Genomic DNA, 20,456 nt, shown 5'->3' on the forward strand with positions numbered 1-20,456 from the left:
TGTTGCAATGCTGCACTTACCTTGTTGGGGCATCCTGAGAAATGTTTTCCATGTCAGGCAAGTGCAGCAGGAAGCAGATTTCCTTTATCTCTTCCACCTTCTTATGCCAAAAGAGCCTTTTTTTCCATCACACAGGCTACACCTTTCAACCCTGAAACCATCCCCCTGTACAGAACTAGGATGAACTGGGAAGTAAATGGTTACAACCAGCTGTAAAAGCTGTAAGAAACCTGATTTTAGCAATCATGCTGTGTTTTTAGCAGTGTAAGTACATCTGTGCCCATGTTGTCTGCCAGAATTTCAAGATCTTGAGGGAGCAGATTTGGAGCTTTAAGAGCAAAGCCTCCATGAGCTGACCTGCAGCATCTGATAAAGCATCCAAAGCCATCAGCAACAGCCTCCCAAGAGAACATCAAAAGATCATCAGCTCAGCTCTGTGAGACAAATGCCACAGGCTTGTGGTGACATTTCCACAGCAGGGGAGGCTGTGAACAGCCCAGCACAGCCCAGAWGCCCGAGTTACATCCAGTGCAATAGGAATTCCACCTCATTGTTTTTTCTCTCACTGCTGGAGGAAAAAAAAAGGCAGCATGGAAGAGACTCTTACAATGGCACAAAGCAAAAATAATTGGGATTTCAAAGAAGAAAAAAAMCRACTTTCTCAAAAACAAAATTAAAAACTAATTTCAACACTTGGTCAGATGGATTCCRCACCCCTGGAAGTRTTMAAGGCCAGGCTGGATGAGCTTGGAGCAGCCTGGKATAGKGGGAGGTGTCCCTGTTCATGGCAGAGGGTGGAACTGGATGAGTTTTAAGGTCCCTTCCAACCCAAACCATTCTGTGATTCTCTAGTTATTTTATTCCCCCTCTCCAAAAATCAAGTTTAACCCAAATCAGACTGCCTGATCACTGCYGAAAATATTTAAACCAGACCTACTCTGATTCAGCTGTGACTTTTTGCACAAATAGTGGCTGAATATCAATCTTTTCACATCAAAACCTTCAGCACCCATCCCTGTGTTATCTCACAGGCTGCACAGGCTGCAGGGCAGCACAAACACTCCCAGTCTCCGTCTGGCTCAAACCCCAAAAGCCACAAAAACTCACCAGCTTCCCCAGGAGCTGCAGAGACCACAAWGATGCCACAGGGAAACAGATGGCCCAGTAGTTCCCAGCCTCCTGACTCACCAGCCAGGAGTTCCCACAGCTCCCAGCCTCCATTTCCCAGGAGCTGTTTATCCTTTTTGTGTTCCTTCCCCTGGCACCCCTGCCTTAAAACCAACAGGAAACTGTGACCCCAGTCACTGATGGATTTCAGAGTCACAGAATGGTTTGTGTYGGAAGGGATCTTAAAGAACATCYMRTCCCACCCCYTGCAATGACCAGGGACACCTTCCACTATCCCAGGTTGCTCCAAGCCCCATCCAACCTGGYCTTGGACAYTTCCAGGGATGAGGCAGCCAGARCTTCTCTGGGCACCCTGTGCCAGGGCCTCCCCAMACTCACAGGGAAGGATTTATTCTCWATATYTCACCTAAATCTCTCCTGGTGTTGCTTAAAACCATTCCCCCYTGTCCTGTCACCCTCCACCTTCTTGCAAGGCTTTGCTTCACTCTAAATCCCTCTCCCTGTGAACACTCCTGCCCTGCTTCCTTTGGAGAGAGCAATACCAGGATAAACAGACCAATACCAATATAAAACCTTGGATAATCAAACATTTTATCTATCCCGTGCAGAGCTGCTGTCCGAGGCCCAAAACCACGAGAGCAGAGCTCTGCAAGCCCCTCACAGGCTCAGGGTCTCATCCTTCTCTTTTCAYCCCTCTTCTACCACCACTGTAAAATAAAACACAAATGAGCTGAAAAGAGCTAAAATTTCCGGGCTTCATCCAAGTCACACCCACCCCCATCCCTCCTGTGGAAAGCCAAGGCCACACTAAAAAAGAAGATTCACCAGTGTAATTAAAGAACTTTTTAGTCTTCAATGTTTTAATTTAAACAGACACATCTACTATGTTCTCAACATATCTACAGCAAAGTTTACAGCCACTTTGTATCTGTTTTGCTCCCCCCAAATGGCTGAACCTTGAGCCATCATCTTCTTTTTCCTCACACTCGTTACTTTGTTTTTTTTTGTTGCAATAAATTCTGCACCACAGCAGCTGGGATTCTGTACACAGACAGCAAATACCTAACACCAGCACACAACTCCCAGCCCTGGCATTTCAAATTTTACAGGAAAAGAAAAAAAAAATCAAGAATGATGCAGCAGCCAAGTCCATAGAGCAGTTCCAGATGTTGGGACAGTAGTGTACTCATCACTTGAACTGGCAGCAGTGAACAGATACAGAGCACACGTTGCACAGTGCTGCTGTCACAAAACACAGCRAGTGCTGGGATAAACCTCTCCCCTCACAACGAGAGCACTTCCCAAGGCTTTAGCAAAGCACACATGAGACACCAAAAATGCTGTACAGTGCAATTTTAAATGAGATCCTATGCAACGGGGACAATAGTGCACGGCAAAACCAGCGCCACATTCAAGAGTTAATACAATCAAAATATTGAAGGTACATATTTCTTATTTCCCTTATGAAAACTGTGCAAGTTAGTTCCTTTTCCCTTCTTCTTTTCTTTCTTTTTTTGGTAAATGGCAGAGTGTCCTCATGGATAGCCCCCAAAAATTTGGAGATGGGGCTTTCAGTGTCCAGCTTGTTACACAAAGAGTGTGTGCAAAAGAGCAGGAATGGGGTGGCAGCGAGGGCATAAGGCAGTGGCACAGGAAAGAGCCAGAGCTCGGGAGGACACAGGGAATCTGTGGGAATCCCAGGGATCCCCCTCTGAGAGGGAGCACACCCATCAGTGATAGTAAAGATGTGATTAAATAGGGAAGGAAAGCAGCAAAGCAAAGAACGGGAGCATTCTGCTGMATGTCTGGAGCCTGGGAAGCACTGGGAATGGGGAAGTTGAAAGGGAATGTGGCAGCAGAGCTCTGGGAAGTGTCCTCTCTCAGGAAGATCGACACCACCACAAATTTTTTTGCCCCACTTCATCTCCTGCAAGCCCTCCCAGGCCTGTGCCATGGAACCTGTGCAGGGACAAGGTGCTGCACAGCCCGGGAATTGTGGAATAAACCCCTGGATCAGCTCAGAAGGACTCCAGCACTGCCACAGGAAGGCTGTGCTCCACATTCCCGAGGCACACACAGCACTTGGGTGTGGATTCAACACAAGTGCAGGCTGAAATGAATGCCAGCTCAGAGGGAATGTGCTGCCTTTTGCTGGCTGTCACAGCTGGTTTCCCAATTTCCTTGGAAGCCTGCAGTTTGCAGGAGAGGCTGAAGCAGCCAGGCAATTATATCCAAAAAAACCCTCTCTGCTTCTCTATTATTTAGCTCAATCTATAATTACTGTGTTAGGGAATTGCATAACCTTTAGGAGTGTTTTATGTATAGCCTATTACAGGGAAAATAGTGCCTTCTGAATCCTTCCCATCTGGCTGGGGATAATGGATTTCAGCTGCAGAAAWTCTGAATGGGGTAGGGAACCACCACCCAGGCAGGTGCAGATACCAAAGACATCATTTTAACGGGTGAACAATCACTTTAAGGGCTTACATGAGCAACAKACCCAGAGGTATCTCTGGATTTGGAGGAGGGAACAGCCCACTTGTACCTCCCCTGTTATGCAGAACAGATCCCCAGCAGGATTCCCTGTGTCAGACTGGATTTAGGGAACAAGRCTCCAAACCTTAAAAAAAATTGGCATCACAAGAAGGGGAATAACTCTTCTGCCTTAAGTGAGCAATGGTTTAAAAGGAATCTTGTTATTTTTTAAGCCAGAGGACTTCAGGGCTAAGTTTAGTTTAGGCAAGAAGGAAATAATTAAGGAAATAAGGACTGAACAAAAGGCATTAAGGTAGCACTTGACCACTGTCACATAGTTTTGTATCACTTCATAGGTTATAGAACTTTCTCAGACTATATTTAGTGGCTACATGACTTTTGCAGGTTCTTCTCCAGCTACAGCTATGACAAGTAAAGATCCTGCATTTTCACACGTATCTATGTGAAGTGGCTTTTAAAAAAAGGCAGCTTCATTCCTTCAACTGGAAGCTCAACAGTTTCCAAAGGGATCACACCACTGACCTAGCACAGCCCTGTTCATTTCAACAGAACCAGGCTAACAGCAAAATCTCTTCTGGATAATCCCAGCCACGTGTCTTCCTGTTAATTCAACTTTTCCCCATCCTGTAYAGCTGTCCAAGGAATCAAGGTGAAAAAAATGCCTCGGTGAGTATTTCACACCTACTCCCACCTTTCTTTTTAAAGCAGAAAAAAAAATCACTAGCGAGAACTCTGATTTTATAAAAAGCACATTGAAGCCACAGAAACAAAAAGAGCAGCTATAAAATACAAAGTTAAATGAGAAAAAGCTTATCCCTAAAGTTCTTAAGCAGTTTTAGCAGCTACAAATCATCTAAACTCTTAGTATTTTTTGTAGTGTGATGGCCCCTTCATCTGCAGCAGATCTGTGAGGTCAACTGAACTTCCAGCTTCTGCTTTTGAGGTTTCACAACATGGGCATAAGAGCACAAGAAGGAAATGCACATCAGGTGGAACAAAAGTGTTTTGTTGCGTTGTAAATGAAGTGCTGCTCTTGCACCCTGGCAATGCTGTGAACCTGGCCAGGTGTCCAAACCCAGCCAGGGGGGGTTGACATTTCCAAGAAGGCAGTTTGGCTCTGGTTCAAAGGACAGCTCTGAGYCCTGTTCTGCAAGTGAACACCTCCACCAGCTACTAAACCTTTTTGTTTCCCAGGTAGATTAAAAAAAGTTTGTAATTCCTTAGGAGATTCTTGTCCACAAGGGACAATTCCACCTGAAGGTCATGGCTTAAACATTAGCAGCAGAATCCCTACTTCAATTCTGTATTGCACTGAAATGTCTTGCTCTGGTTTGGTACTTAACTTCCTACTCCCAAGCCAATGCTGAACACAAAAACCCAAGTATGAGATGTGAGGGCTACTGAGAGTGTTGTGCAGATGGGCAGAGCCTGTAATTTGATTTTAACCATTTCTAGTTTTCCTAGGAAACTAAAGAACTAATCTGCCTTACCTACTCCTGGAGAGAAAAGGTGCTTTCAGACAAAAYGCCTTTACCTATCTATATAGAACTCTGTATTTTAATCCTGTGAGTGTTCAACAAAGCAGAACAAGTCCAAAATAAATCGGAGACATCCTATCTCTTGGCCCATCCTGGTCATCCACACAGTTGGAGGTAAAGAGTTCCAGCTTCTGCTGACACTGTACCCAATTCCGAGACAGAAAAGCTGCCAAGAGAGGACATTGTGCCCAGCTGTGTCTTCTGTAAACAAAACAAAAAACCCTCCCCAAAGAGCAGGGAGGTTCATGGAGTGAAGGGCTCAGCACTGGAAGGGTCAGCTGTACCCAAGGGCTCAGCARAACATGCACTTTCCATGTTTCTTCCTCAATGAAAAGGGGCTGGGAAGCAAAGGCCAGAGAGGCAAAGCCCAGCTCAGGGCACCTCCACCTCCTCCCGGGCGTCCTCCTCCGTCTCCAGCTCTGCCAGCTGCCTCCTCAGCGCGTTCACCTTGGCCTGCAGCTCCTTGTTGTACCTGATAATGTTGATCCTTTCTTCTTCAGCTTCTTCCAGGAATTTGGAAGGCCTGTTCCACCGCAGGAAGACACCTGGAAACCCAGAGACAGCCAGGTCACAAGGGTTCATGAAGGTTGCTCACATTCCAGCAGCTCTCAGWTAAGGTGCACACAGCTCACACTTTCTTCTCTTTCCCTTCCCCTAAATAGTTTCCCTCCCTCTTCTCCAAGTTCACCATTCTACTAAACAAGATTAATAAATGAAGAATGAGGGGGTTTCATTCCTGTTTTCCTCATATATTTACTAGACCAYTCCMTTTYMAGTCTCYACCCTGTCAGCCTGTTTAWGTCACTGTCACTGACACCTCAGCAYCCATGGGATGGAGAAAGCTTCTGCAGCAGGGAGCCCACTGCACCTAGATTCTCCACAATGGTCAGTAGTGAAGACTGACAAATAATCACAAAATAAATATTGTCTGAAACAAGAAAATCAAAGCTGGCTCACCTTCCCAGAGCTGCAGGCTCTGYGGGGCAACAGAGGGCCAGATGACAAGGCTGTTGGCCTCATAAAGAGGGTTCTGGAACCGGCTCAGTTCTTCAGGCCTGTTCACCCAGGACCACAGGGACATGGTCTTCTGAGGCAGCTTCAGTTTAGCCCTAAGAAACCCACAGGAAAAAGTCAGTTTTATACACCTGGATCTGGAAGGCTCTTGTTAGAACCACACACACCAGAAGGCCTCAAGTTTTATTATTTATTATTTAATTATCTGCTCTTGCAGATAATTCAGGTTAATCCCTTTGGTACCTTTCACCATCATGGCACAGGGTGTAAACCTAAAGCAAGTTACTCAGCCTGGCTGATTACACYGAGTTTTGAATAAAAGATGGGGAAATAACAAGTTGGGTGGAAGTTGTCTGCTTGCTGTCCAGGGGAAGATTTGAGKTTTCAAATCTGGGTTTTCAAAGGGATCCTGTGTTAAGGTAGAGCTGGGAGGTGGRGTAGGGCTGCACCAGGAAAGGATGGCAATGGAATTCGAGAGCACATGAAAGCAGTGTTATTGCTGGAATGGGCACGTCTGACAGGTCCCTCTGGTGGCAGCAAGGAACTGAGCATATCGAGCAAGCAGCGCTGTTTTCCCGGGAAAATCCCACCTCCAGGAGTTACACAGGGATCCCTATGCCTCAGATTCCAGCCAATCTCATCCTGCCTGCACTAGCAAATTGAACTGCCAGCCAGGCAGGAGATTCACCACTCCTGTGAATGCTTCAGACAGCACAAGCTTAACATCAGATTTCAAGCCCTGTCTGTGCTCCCAGGCTGACGTGCTCAGATCTGACAGGCAGGTTATTACATGTAACATTCAATACTCCTCCAAATTCCAGCTTATTGGTTTCAAGTCTAACTTAGTTTTGCAGATGACTGGTTCAGCAGCCCTGCAGAAGGCAGCAGAGTCTCTTCTAAACCCAGATTACTTTAAGGCCAAAGAGGTTTACAGGAAGGTWTAAATTGCCTTCCTTCTCTGGAATATCACTTCTGTTTTTCCCTTCCTGTTCAGTGGCCTTCAGTTCAGCAGGAGACCTTCAGCCATGGCCTTACTGGAATCAGGAGTCCCGAGGGCAGAACTGACAAGCTCAAATCAGGAATCCAAACCTCTCTGGCAGCTGTGGGAAGATCCAGGCCTTCACCCTGTTTCTCTGTTTCTACTCCCAGGGAGGTGTCAGGACCACCAGGCTACAGAGCCACGTTCCTCCCTACAGGTGAGGGCTGGATTTGCCAGCTGTGGCCTCTGCCTGCCTTGACCTTCTCCTCCAGGCCTGCAGGGACAAGTTGCTTCCCACAGCTGTGACTCAAGGTTATTCTTTTATGGAAGCGTTTCTGTGTCAGAGACTAAATAAACTGGTGATGGGTGGAGATTTTTGGCCAGGTTGGACAGGGCTTGGAGCAGCCTGGGATAGTGGAAGCTGTCCCTGCCCATGGTAGGGGGCTGAAATGAGATGATCTTTAAAGTTCCTTCCAACCCAAACCATTCCATGATTCTTCTGTGACCCTTTTGTCAAACACAGCCCAACATTTAAAGGATTCAATGAYTCATCCTCACCAACCTTTCGTTTTCGTTGTTGCCCAGGAAAGTCCCGAACTGGGAAGCATAGGCATGTTCAAAGAGCATGATGAGGAACTGCTCRTTGAACTCGAAGGAGCAGGGGAACTGCCGGTGGATCTGCCACACACATTCCAGAAAGAGCAGGAACACCGGGGCCTCCCACTTCTGTTTGCTGTTGGAATAGGCGGACTGGGCACAGCGCTGCTGGAATGGGTGGCCAGCCTGGTGGGAACCAGAGAGAACAACACACACAAAGGAACAGGATGTGAGGACATGTGGCAGAAAACCATTTCAGAGCTCTTTCTGTCCATGCAACTGCTCAGGCATCCAGGAACAAGCTGTTGGAAACCATTATCCTTCTGTGCTGGCACTGCTGGGGCACCTCAAATCTGGGATTCAGTTTTGGGCCCCTCTTGACAAGAGAGACCTGGAGGGGCTGGAGCGAGTCCAGGGAAAGGAACGGAGCTGGGGAAGGGGCTGGAGCATCAGGAGCAGCTGAGGGAGCTGGAAAAGGGGCTCAGCCTGGAGAAAAGGAGGCTCAGGGGGGACCTTGTGGCTCTRCACAACTCCCTGACAGGAGGGGGCAGTCTGGGGGGTCGGCTCTGCTCCCAGGGAACAGGGACAGGAGGAGAGGGAACGGCCTCAAGCTGTGCCAGGGGAGGTTTAGATTGGATATTGGGAACATTTCTTCATGGAAAGGGCTGTACAACCCCAGCACAGCTGCCTAGGGCAGTGGTAGAGTCCCTGCCTCTGGAGGGATTTAGAAGTCATACAGATGTGGCAGCCAGGGCCATGGGTTAGTAGTGGCCTTGGCAGTGCCAGGGGCTGGTTTGACTTGACAATTTTAAAGGTATTTTCCAACCTAATGAGTTCTGTGATTCTATGACCAGTTTCCCTGCCTTTCTCAGGCTGTGTTTGATCAGAGAATGTGAGCAGGARTAAGCTGAGGTGGGTGCACTGAAGGACCAGAGCAAAGGTACAAAAACACAACTCTGGTTTTGTGGTTTAGTCTGAGCAATTTCCTCCAATGAGATAAATACTGAGATCATGAGAGAACCTGGTCCAGTGGAAGGTGTCCCTGCCGATGGCAGGGGGCTGGAACATGATGATCTTTAAGGTTCCTTCCAACCCAAACCATTYTTGACATGAGATGTTCACCCTCAGCACACAAAACAGGCGGTTCCCCAAAATCACAAACCTGTCATGAGACAGAGGCCCCAGGAGTGCCAGAAGGACAAATGACTCAGGCAATAATGCTGCTCTTTAGGACAAAAGACACTCACTCTCAGCAGGGCTACAACAAGGCCCAACCTGTCTGCTGCCTCTCAGGCTATTTCCCAATCCCAGAGTCTCTGGAACAGGCTGTTGCTCTGTCCAGGGGTATTTCTTACCTGCAGCCACTCCCTCACTACAAGAGCCTCRAAGCCATGGATGGTCCTGCACCTTGGATCCAGGATGATCTGTGCCAGGGAAGTGACCTGCAGTGTGGAATCAGTTCCTTCACTGCCATGGACTAAAACTGAAGCACCTTCCCTGGGAAAGAAAAACAGTGGGAAGGGATAAGAGTATGAATGAGCAGAACCCATCTCAGTGGATGCCATTACATCCTATGAACACCAGTGCTGAGTGCTGAGGTTTTGCTGGCTCCTTACATCACTGCATCTCCATCCCACATGGAGCCCACATGGATCTCACTTGGATTCTCACCTGAGCTCTGCTTCAGTTTCTTGCTGAGCAGCCTGGAAACCCAGACCCTTTCCCACACTGACAGAAGTGCACAGTGAGAGCTCCTCTGTGRYTCTCACTCTTTGGAATTGGCACCCCTGGAGTTACAGCTTGGAAGTGCWGCTCATCCCATCCCACCCCAGCCATGGGCAGGGACACCTTCCACTGTCCCAGGGTGCTCCAAACCCCATCCAACCTGGTCTTGGACACTTCCAGGGAWCCAGGGGCAGCCACARCTGCTCTGGGCACCCTATGCCAAGGCCTCACCAATGTTATAATACAGAGCTTTTCCCTAATACTTAATCTAAACCTTCCTTCCCTCCCTAATCTTCACCTTTGTCTACACTAATTTTTAACACTATTTTCCCCTTTCATCTTTCAGGCCTTTGAGATACTGAAAGATCTGTCCTGGTCATTCCCTCCCAATGGAAAATGCAAAGGAACTCTGTGAGCCCAGCTCTGACCTCCAGCTCTGAGTGAGGCAGGTCAGGCACCTGGACCTGATCTGCCATGGCTCCATGTAAACACAAAAAGCAAAGCTGAGATTAAAAATGATGAAATCAGACACTGTCCCAACAAGCSAGAAGGGTTTCGTCACTGATCTTTCCTATCGTACACTTGCAGGAAGGAATTCCAAATAAAAGTATTGATCCAGAGCAATCCTTTCCTGGCACAGGCTGTAATGAAACCAGCACTGTCAGAGCTTTTAAAAAGCACAGAGCTCCTATATTAATGCAGCAGTGCTGTTTCACCACTGATACTGCATTTCAGCTGCTTGTGAGCTGTAGAACAAATTCCCCAGCTGTAATGAAAACCCGGGGTTTCCCTAAATTTTTGGATGGGTTTTTCCCACCCAGAGCCACGGATAAAACACATTTAGATTCCTGCATCTGCCTAACAAACCCTGGCACCTGACAGCAAACTTTGGCTCTCCAACCTGAGGTCTGAACACAAATCAGCTGAGTCAGCAGCATTTGTGAAAGAAATGTCAGGTTAAAAGAGGTCACAAGCACTTAGAAGGGATGAGCAGCATTGCTTGGGGAGGGCTGTGGGGATAAAAATATAAAAGGGGCAAAGCACTGGACCATGTCCTGGGGAAAACAAGGAGATGACATTGTTTTAACCTCTGGAAGTCAGGTGGGGAATTGGAAATTTGCAGCTGAAAAGAAAAACAAGACTTCTTAAAGAAAGAAAACAACCCTGCATCCTCACTTTTCCAGACCACCAAACAGCATTTTAGATTGGCTCATTTTAAACCAAACCTTCAATAAAACTTAGCTTGGCTGCAACAGGCATAGGAATATACCTTAACCACACGATCCAAAACCTTTCTTTAGCTGAGATTTCCTCCCTCCTCCTGATTTATTGGATGAACATTCCTTCACAACGATGAAACAGAATATTCCACGGGTACAAGTGAGCCAGACCACGGTGGGCAGCTATTAATACTACCAGAGGTATTTAATGAGCAATCTGCAAGCAGTGAATGAGAAACCCAAGCCTTTCAGCAGTAGATTTACCTGTCAATGCACTGAGCAGCCAGACAAGCTGCAGTCAGCAGCTCCTTGATGTGAGTGAGCCAGTTGGAAGCTTCCAGCTTACTGAGCCAGCGGTCCATGTTGTGTGACTGGTCATTACAAGCCTCCACCAGCTTGATGAAGCTCTCCTGCAGGATATTAAACCTTTGGGGAAAGGAAAATATTGTTGAAAGCACAAGCATGAACCAGGACAKGGATTATTTAGTGTTTGCATATTGYRGTTTATTCRTTCCTCTCTATCTGATGCTGTAARATGGTCAACAACAAATTTAAGTTCACATAAAATCTTTAGAAGCAAAACCAAACACTTCAAGTATTTGCCAGGAAATTCCTTATTTAACTCCTCAAGAGGTGGCCTACAGCTCCAGTATCATAACTGTATGTCTGTGTAGAAGGATTCCCCAAAATTAAGGCTTAAGGAAAGTAGATCAAGGTCAAACTAAAAATCTGTTTAATTCAGTAACTTGTCTCCAAATCCCTGAACAATAGTAGATGTCCAGAGAAAAGTACTGGATCACAGAACCATGGAATGGTTTGGGTTGGAAAGGATCTTAAAGTTCATCTCATTCCACCCCTCTGCCACAGGCAGGGACACCTTCCACTGTCCCAGGGTGCTCCAAGCCCCATCCAACCTGGCCTTGGACACTTCCAGGAATCCAGGGGCAGCCACAGCTTCTCTGGATAAGAGGAGTGTGACAGGCACAGAACAAATCTTCACTTGCAGAAGTTTTTTGGCAAGATACCTGCTGCTTCCTTTGCAAAGGGGGACACAGGAAGGTTGGAGTGTGGCTATAGATGGTCAGGAAAAGCAACAGCACAGGGCAATGCCTGATGGCTGAAACCTGCAGCAGATTGCTCAGAGCAAGGAACTAAACCAAAAATACCCTTATCCTTCACATATCCTGGTTTTGCTATAAAAGRAACATAACCCTGTGGCCAGGAACCAGGATACACAACTCTTCTTACGGAAGCAAATCATTTGTGGAGGTATCTGTTCTGCCAGTGTGACCCTACAAAGCTGAGCTCAGGGCAGAGCCTGATTTCACCCACCTCTCAATATATTTGTGAATCCTCCTCCACTGRGGGTAGTGGACTTCCTGTTCAAAGCCCCCTCCTTTGGCCCTGGCCTGCTGGGCAACAGCCAAAGGCCTGGTGTCGATGACGAAGCCGCGCCGGCCAGAGCGGAGTGTGGCGTTAATCAGCTTCTCRTCCTCCTTGCAGCGCCGCCCGTTGGTGCCTGTCAGGGGTTGGCTGCTCCTCATCATCGCCTGGGGAGACACAAAACCATGAATGAGGCACTGGAAGYGGAGAGAATTCTGACTGAAAGGCACCAAGAACTTGAGCTCCAAGCTTTGCTTTGAATCCTTCAGTTATGTTCAATCCCTCGCAAGGGCTGAATGTATCTAAAAATTAACTAGGAATCTTTGAATCCAGCAATCATTTGGCTGGCCAAGTTTTAAATTCCAAACATTACCTTAGAGGTTTTATCCCTTCAGTTGTGCCTCAAGTACCATCTTTGTGAACTACTGAGCTCCCTTCCTGCTGATGGCTCCTTCATAAAGCCTGGAAGTGTTATAAATCCCTGGAAGTGTTCAAGGCCAGGCTGGATGGRGCCCTGAGCAGCCTGACCTGGTGAGGCATCCCTGCCCATGGGGGGGATGATCTTTAAGGATCCTCCKAACCAAAACCAYCCTGTGATTCTATGAAACCARTATTTTCAGGATTGTAATTTTCAAGGTCTCTTCCCAACTCTGTTCTTAAAACACTCAAATCGTKTATGTGTTAAAGGTGACATTTTTTACCCCATGGATGGACTAATAAGCCTCAAGTCCACAGACTGTTAAGGTGAAATTTCTCTTCAACAAATGGCTTTCAATTCAGAAGCACCCCAGCAGCTCAAATGAGGATTAAAATGTGAGGGCAGCCAGTCAGCAACCCCAGGTACWGTTGAGAACTCTGAGCCAGGAGGGCAATGAGAGYGACAGCATTACTGTCACAAGTCCAACRCTCTGAGCCAAATACTCTTGTACTYCTCACACCTGAAATAYGCCCAATTTGGAGAAATAATCGAGCAAATCTTCCTTAAATGGTTTTCAGYTGAGCTGAGAAAAAGCAAAAAGCACAACTGATATGAAGGTGGTGGATGGCTGCTTTTAAAGAAAAGCAAAAAAAACCACAAGTTTAGACCCCAAGRTCTAAGTCAGACTAGACAGCTTCAAATTCAAAGCTTAGAAATCTTGGCCACAGGAGGTRAGAAAGTGTTAGAGGATTTGAAAAGACTGTGTACCAAGTTTAAAAGCTGCAGGTTGGAAATCTGTGCAGCCTCAGAGATGGTTACATTAGCAAGAGACACAATTACTCAGCAGTTTCATAAAGTGCATTTCTTAATTACAATGTATCAGTCACTCCGTTAAATCCTGGCTTGTCAAAAAGCTTGTGCAAGAGMAAGAATTTGCTACTCCTGAATGGAGTGACACTGCCAGGCTCAGAGAACAGATTGTCCTGATCYTCCTTGCACAGTCACACAGCAGAAGCAGCACTGGCTCTGCTGTCACCACGGCTACAACAAGAGCCCACCACTCACAGACAGGACAGTGTGGCTCCTGCCATCTTTTCCATGAAAACTCTTGGCAGCCAAGGCAAGTCAGRGTGCCAGCAGCAGCTTTACAAGCCTCATCTTGTTCTTAGTGCTGTAAGCAAGCTGATACCATGCACATTCCCAAACAAGCAGATTCATGGCCATTTCTAGGATGGAGAKTACTCATTCCATCACCCAGAAGCAGCTTCACTGAGGAAGCTGGAAAACAAACCAGGAGCTGTGTTAATTCCAGAGTATGAAACAGATTGACAGACTTCCTTCAGGCACAACCAMCCCTCAAACCCAGCTCACCATCCCATTTTTCTTGTGGTAGTAGCTCAGCACTGGGAAGCGGCCGCCGTGGCGGAACAGGGCGACTTTGCGGAGCGCGTCGTCATCGATGGATTTGGGGACGATGACAACAGGGGGGTAGGAGGGACACACAGAGAACTCCTTGTTGACACAGCTCAGACGCCATTCATTGGTCTGAAAAACACCAGAACGCAGCTTTGGGTTAGAAAAAACATTATATGGGAGMGGCAACAGGGATGAATTTCCAAGCACAGCACACACATTGTCGTATTTGTGATGTTCCATGTGCACCACAAATTGTCCTTTGAAAATCCATTTATAGGGCTATTGACACATTAATTTTTTCCAGCACATCCCTTGGTGCTCCCTGCAATCATCTCCTTTCAGCAGCTCCCAGAACTTCATTCCCCAGGGTGGAGATAAAGCTCAGAAGCAAGGGAAAAGTGATCTGGTGACTCTGGTCTTGAATAACAGTTCCCCCTCTGCTTTATCCACATCCTCAAACAATACAAAATAAGCCCACGTGGGCAGAAATGGGTGATTGTGGCTTTAAATTATTTCCCAGCACAGCAGACAGCAAGGGGAGACCCCACAGAGAAATTATTCCCACAACAGCAAATTTAGAGGGGAAAAAAGTTCATTTGGATACAGGGAATATGGGCACAACACTCCATCTGTGCTGAAAGAAGATGTCACCAGACAAAGGTGACTCAGAAAGGCAAGAATTCCCACCAACTCCAGCTGCTGAAGCTGCTTTGAGGTTAAAATTGCAATTTAAACATCTCCAGCTTGGTTCTTTTCCCTGGGCTCAGCTCCAGCTCTTGCTCCAAAAGCACTTCTGGAAGCAGCCCAGCATCCAAGGTCTCATCATGAGCTCCTGTTATGTAACTTTACAGCTTCCAACAGCCAAAGCCTTGGAAAAGRAGTGCTGAATGTGACACCTCACAGGCATTTGGCATGAGAATCCCAGCTACCTGATACCCAGGGTCACTCACAAGCCTTGGCTCCAGCTTGGGCAGAAAGGTCAACAAGGAGCTTCTGCAGCAGGGAGATACCTCAGAGAGATCCATAAAATCTCTGCTCATCTGAGTTCAAGAAAAGGTTGAGCCAGACAAAAAGGCAGAGGGATAAAGAAGGTAGGACAGAAGASCATAACAGCTAAATTGGGCTGTGACAAAACACACAAAACCCACATCAATTCAGATCTGTTGGGTTAATGTGCATTAATTGCACATCTCTGATCAGAATTAGGCCTGTTTTCCTGTTTCCTGCCTTCCAAATCCTTCCTCCCTCTAGCCATACACCTCCTAATTGCTACCTGCTTATATAAATCCACCTGACTGGCTCTGGTCACTGCCTGTTTCATCAGCAGCAGCTCCAAGGCATGGGATGTGTGGCTCAGGAGACAGGAAAATTGTCCTTTTTGGTGGCAGCCTAAGAAAGATGCTGGGAAAAAAYAAACATCAGCATCGAGAGCAGCAATTGCTGCCTGTTTGCAGCAGCCCAGCTGGACAAGTTTGCACCATCCCTGCTGTAACCTTATTTCATTATTCAYTAGCCTCAAAACAGCTTCTCTGAACAGCTCCATTTTATGAAAAGCAGAGCCTCTCCCAGATGCAAACTCAATTTGCCTCTGGCCATCATGTTATGAGCAGAGATGAAAAGTTCTGGGTCACAAAAGGGATGTGGTTGGTCACAGCTCCAGTTTTTAATGCACCAACAATGGGATTTTTAATAGTTTTTTTTGGGTGTCTATGCTAATTTACATAGGATGGTGTGAAATGTGATTACTGTGAAAAGATACACACAGATCTAGAATCTAAAACTGATAAATAACTCACTATCACACAGGATATGGAAAAGGCAAAACCAGAACTGTGTGGAATGTTTGGGAGGCTGGCTGTCACTGGGATCCCCAGTATGGAAAGGAATGGAAGAGCAGCACATGATTTATCTCCCACTCTGGTAACTGAACCCTGCCCACAACCTGCTCTCCTCCCCATTTATAACAGAGACAGACGATCTGTTATGTCATCCTGGGATCATTTCCATGGGAAGGACGAGGAGCCTGGCAGCACTTGGCACCATTTGTCTTCCCCACCCCAGCTCCTGCTGCARACATCCCATTAACCTCTGCAGTGCCAGCTCCAGACTGCCCAAATCAACTCTCTGTAGCTTTTGCCTGGCTGGSATTGGGAAGCAAAAAGGGCCATCAGTAACTGGAAGAGTGAGGCAGCACCAGGACGGCAGGAGGGACCTCACTTTCAGCCATCACCAGGTAACTGTGCTGTGTGAAACTCATGGAGTGCAAAATTAACATTTAATTCTCCCAGCAAGACATCCATGCTTTTAGGAATTCAAAACAGTTAAGGCAAAAGGATGAGGGCTGAGCAGAAAGAAGAATGGACTCCAAAGAAAAAAGAAAGGAATGATGCTTAACCCCAGGGCAGGATCAGCTCCTGGATTTCTACTTTTCTTGTCCTAGTGGTTGCTTACAGAAATATTGATTCCCAATTGTCCAAGCTAGCCCTCCTCCCAAAACTTAGAATTGCCAGGAGAGACCATTTTCCACAAAATATCAGGAAACAATTCAAACTCTACCAATAGGCCTTGAAAAAAACAAAAAAAGAGGGAACCCAGCGTGAACCTTGAGGGATCCTGCAAAGCAGCAATGCCAGAGGCCATTCCCAAGGAACTTAAGGAACAAGCCYTGTTGAGATCAGATTGTGCACAGACAAGGAGCAGAACAAATGCAAAAATTGGTGCTTGTCTGAAAAAAACAAAATGTGGTTCACAATTACCATTGTAASCTGAGCCCCAACCCAGAAAATTCTGTTTTTAAAGAAGCTGCAAGATGAAGATGAAGCACAACTGAATTGTTCAGAATGCTGAGTTCTTTCCTGCTAAAAACAGGAAAGAAAAAAACGGAGGGCAGAGGAAAGAAAACAGAGAAAAAGGAATAAAAAAGGGGGGAAAAAAGAAGAGAAAAAGAGGGGGAAGAAAAAAAAAAGAGGGAGAAAAAAGAATGCAGGGGGAAGAAAAAATGGAAAGAGATAAAGAATAAAGGAGGGGAAAAAAAGAGGAAAGAAAAAGAAGGAAAATGGGAAAGAAAAGAGAATGAAGAAAATTATTTTTTTTGCAATAATATGTTAATTATACTGCCAGTGTACAMACTTCTCATGGCCTCTTCACTTTATTTTAGGAACGTGAATTTCCAGAGTTAGTTTGCAGTGTCATGCAGTTGTGGAATTTGGCAGAAGAGAAACCTCTTGGCTCTTCTCTGACTGCTCAGAGAAAATATGAAGCCCCTACACATACTCTGAATTCCATAGTCATGCAGTGAATAATATAAATAACATATTATGTAATCTAAATATTTAATTAATTACCTAACTTAAAAAAATTAACTTTTACACTTTACTTTGCCATTAGAGAATTCCCATGTTTGAAAACAACTCCTGTAAGAGATAAATGTGGAATTAATACATTKCTAGAGCTGTAGGGTGGGTGAAATACTGTTTTTGACTTATCCTGTTGGGGAGGGTAAAGGACAACAGATCCAGATGGATGATGCAGCAGAGAGGCAGRAACCTTTGGAATTCTACTCATTTAACTTAAGGGAGAAAGATTTAAATCAGMTATTTCCCTGTTCTAGCCTGTCACATAAGGCAGTTCCATTACAGAACAAGAATTATTTAGTCAACAAGATATTWATCTGTTGTTCAGGAAAGGTAAATCATTGGAAGGTGGCTTTTGACACCATTTTGTTAAAAATGTGAAGTTTTGTSTTAAAAGCCAGGAATTAATCAACAGCTGTCAGACATGGAGGTTTCAAAGGAATGAATGATTGCCCTGGAGACATGGTGCTAAAAGTAATGAGGTTTTTAAATGTAATTCTTACAAGGGGAATATGTTCAGAARGGCAAGAGATTGATAAATGAAGTTTGAAATCTCTGAAAAAATAATGAAAAAAAGCACATCAATGAACCCATGTGCTGGGTTATGATAACAGGTCAGTTAGTCTGTCTCTGGATGGCAGAGGRAGATAAGACACATGAGAGTGGTTAAATTATGAGACAAAAATAGCAAGGCCTCTGAACCCCTTTAATTTCCTGGTGATTTCATCAACTGAATTTGGTCAAGCTGATGACATTATTCAGTTATTAGTCATAGCCAGGAAGTGATACAGGCTGCAGACAAGCTGGGCTGCAGAAAAAAAAAAAAAAAAAAAAAAAAAAAAAAAACAAAAAAAAAAAATCAATGTTCTGGGATGCTGCATCTAATGGATGTGGGCTCAGAAACCTGAGCTGATGGAGCAAGAGCACAGACTGGATGTGAAACAAAGGCCTGGAACACAGAGATGCAGATCCAAGGAATTATTAAAAAAGGTTCCTGCAACCAAGATGATCCCACTCTACCAAATCCAGCACCCTTAAAAGAGAATTTCAATAAGAGATACAACAGGCAATGCCACAAGAACAAATCCTACCCTTCAGGTACCAAAATAATAATCAATGTGCTCAAGAGCAGCTAGAAAAAGAGGACTGGAAGTTTCCTGCTTTCTGAACTTCCAGAATATTTCCCCAGCATGAACTAGAGGAAAAAGTATTTCAAACTGGGCATTTTTGCTGTTGTCCTAGAGACAGCAATTATTTTAAACCAATGTAATTTCAATGAAGGGTTTGACAAAAGTTCATCTCACTCCACTCCAGGTGCAAAGTTAAGAACAACAAACCTAGACTAAAGGGCTTAATTTTGTTCTTCCAATTAGAGAACCATCACCAAAGGCCTAAAACTTTTCCCACCTTCATGTGTTCTGGAAAAAAGGTCTCACATTTCAACTGGCTCAAGGTGAAACAACAAACGTCTGATGTTACAGAGGGAATGGTTCAACAACATTCACTTCTCACCCCAGGCACCAGATGGATTTTTAACCACCCAGGATTTCCAGTCCAGCCATTTCTGGGTGAAACAGTTCACAGAACATCTGAGTGCCTGGGMAAATCCTTCAAATCCAACTCACCACTGAACTGAGGTGCTCAAACTCTTGTTCCAGCAGGAAAGAGGACCAGCCATCTTCCACAACCTCAAACATGGGCCGGTAGAAGAAGGGATACATGAGTGTGACTGAATCCAGGGTGGAGAGTGCCTGTGTGGACAMGARAAATCATGAAATCACRGGYTGGGGTTGGAAGGAACCTTAAAGATCATTCCATTCCATCCCTTGCCATGGGCAGGGACACCTTCCAGTACCCCAGCTTGCTCCAAGCCCCATCCAACATGACCTTGGACACTTCCAGGGAGGCAGAGTCCAAAACCTCTGGGAAATGCCCCACAACCCCATGTGAAATATTCCAGATTCACTTTTGTCTTCCAMAACAGGAATGAAAACATTTCTAACAGAAAAAACAAGCTAAGTGAGGTAGGGCTGAGGTGAGTGCAAGACTTGCAGGTTTCATGGCTGATGGTAACTCCTCACCTCGATGGAGCTGGCAATGTTCAGACACTCCTCCATCCCAGGGATGTCCAGCTGGATAATCCTCAGATCTTTGCATTTGATGACGATGGTGCCCAGGGAGCCCACAAACCTGCAGCAGAACAKGAAAAAAGAGTCTCAGAAGAACGGGATCCTCTAAGGCAGGAGAAATGTCACAGCTTTTCCTGCAAGGCAAAATCCCATTAGTGGCAATTACATCTGCAGGGGCACCTTTCAAGAAACAACCACAATTTACTTGCTATTTGCAAGCTTGGTTTTATTTTCATTTATTCCACCCTTTTGATGTGGCAGAGAGTGGAAGTATTAAATGATAAATATTACACCACTGTGAGGGTGGGGAGACCCTGGCACAGGGTTCCCAGAGAAGCTGTGGCTACCCCTGGATCCCTGGAATTGTCCAAGGCCTCACATTTCAATGTTGGATGAAGCTTGGAGCAACCTGGGACAGTGGAATTTGCCCCTGCCCATGGCAGGGGGTGGGACTGGATGGTCCTTAAGGTCCCTTCCCACCCAAACCATTCTGTGATTTATGATTTAACAGGAATTTAAGATTTGGTGTCTGATGCCTGCAGTGCCATGATTTGCTTCTGAAACCTCAAGGAAGTGAAGGTCTTATCCCCCAGAAAAGTCTCTGCTCACAAGGCAAACACAGCTCAGAGCTCTCAACAGTCATATTTCAGTCACTTAAAGAGCTACAAAAGTACAAGGAGCAGTTTGACCATCTGATAATTAGGGAAAACACTTTTTGTATTAAATAACCTGCATATAATTAAATGGGAGATTTTCTGAACCTGGCCCAACGTTCTGTACTAAAAATATGAAGCAGCACCAAACTGGATCTTTCTAAAATYTATATTCCAGTCTCTCCAGCATGGAGAAAATATTGTTATCCCTTTATATGCTAAGTTTCACTCCACASAAAGCTGTTTTCAGGATCTGCTCTAGAAAATAAGGGCTGTGAGTATCTGCAGATTAAATCTGTTGTAATCACATCCTGAGCCAGCAGTGCACTGCTCCCTCCTCAGAGCTCCATGCTCCTTGATTACTTGGGATTAACTTAGGCTGGAACTGCTGCTAAATTCAAAAAATA

The 20,456-nt window shown here is 45.7% G+C and overlaps 1 protein-coding gene across 1 annotated transcript in view; it reads right to left on the minus strand.

Moving 5' to 3' along the window:
- Nucleotides 1–1,943: 1,943 nt before the first annotated feature.
- MTMR9 (myotubularin related protein 9) overlaps nt 1,944–20,456 on the minus strand; it is a 20,311-nt gene continuing 1,798 nt past the window's right edge. The window contains exons 2-10 of the mRNA XM_057386290.1: nt 19,349–19,457; nt 18,893–19,018; nt 13,870–14,043; nt 12,030–12,247; nt 10,962–11,123; nt 9,108–9,249; nt 7,718–7,938; nt 6,120–6,271; nt 1,944–5,707 (exon numbers count right to left, since the gene is read on the minus strand). Coding sequence (XP_057242273.1) covers nt 5,535–5,707; nt 6,120–6,271; nt 7,718–7,938; nt 9,108–9,249; nt 10,962–11,123; nt 12,030–12,247; nt 13,870–14,043; nt 18,893–19,018; nt 19,349–19,457 — 1,477 coding nt within the window. The 3' untranslated portion in view covers nt 1,944–5,534. The remainder of the gene's footprint in view (nt 5,708–6,119; nt 6,272–7,717; nt 7,939–9,107; nt 9,250–10,961; nt 11,124–12,029; nt 12,248–13,869; nt 14,044–18,892; nt 19,019–19,348; nt 19,458–20,456) is intronic.

This window comes from Malurus melanocephalus, unplaced genomic scaffold, assembly GCF_030028575.1.
Source record: "Malurus melanocephalus ecotype Western Australia unplaced genomic scaffold, MMel_1.1 scaffold_949, whole genome shotgun sequence".
Classification (NCBI taxonomy): domain Eukaryota; kingdom Metazoa; phylum Chordata; class Aves; order Passeriformes; family Maluridae; genus Malurus; species Malurus melanocephalus.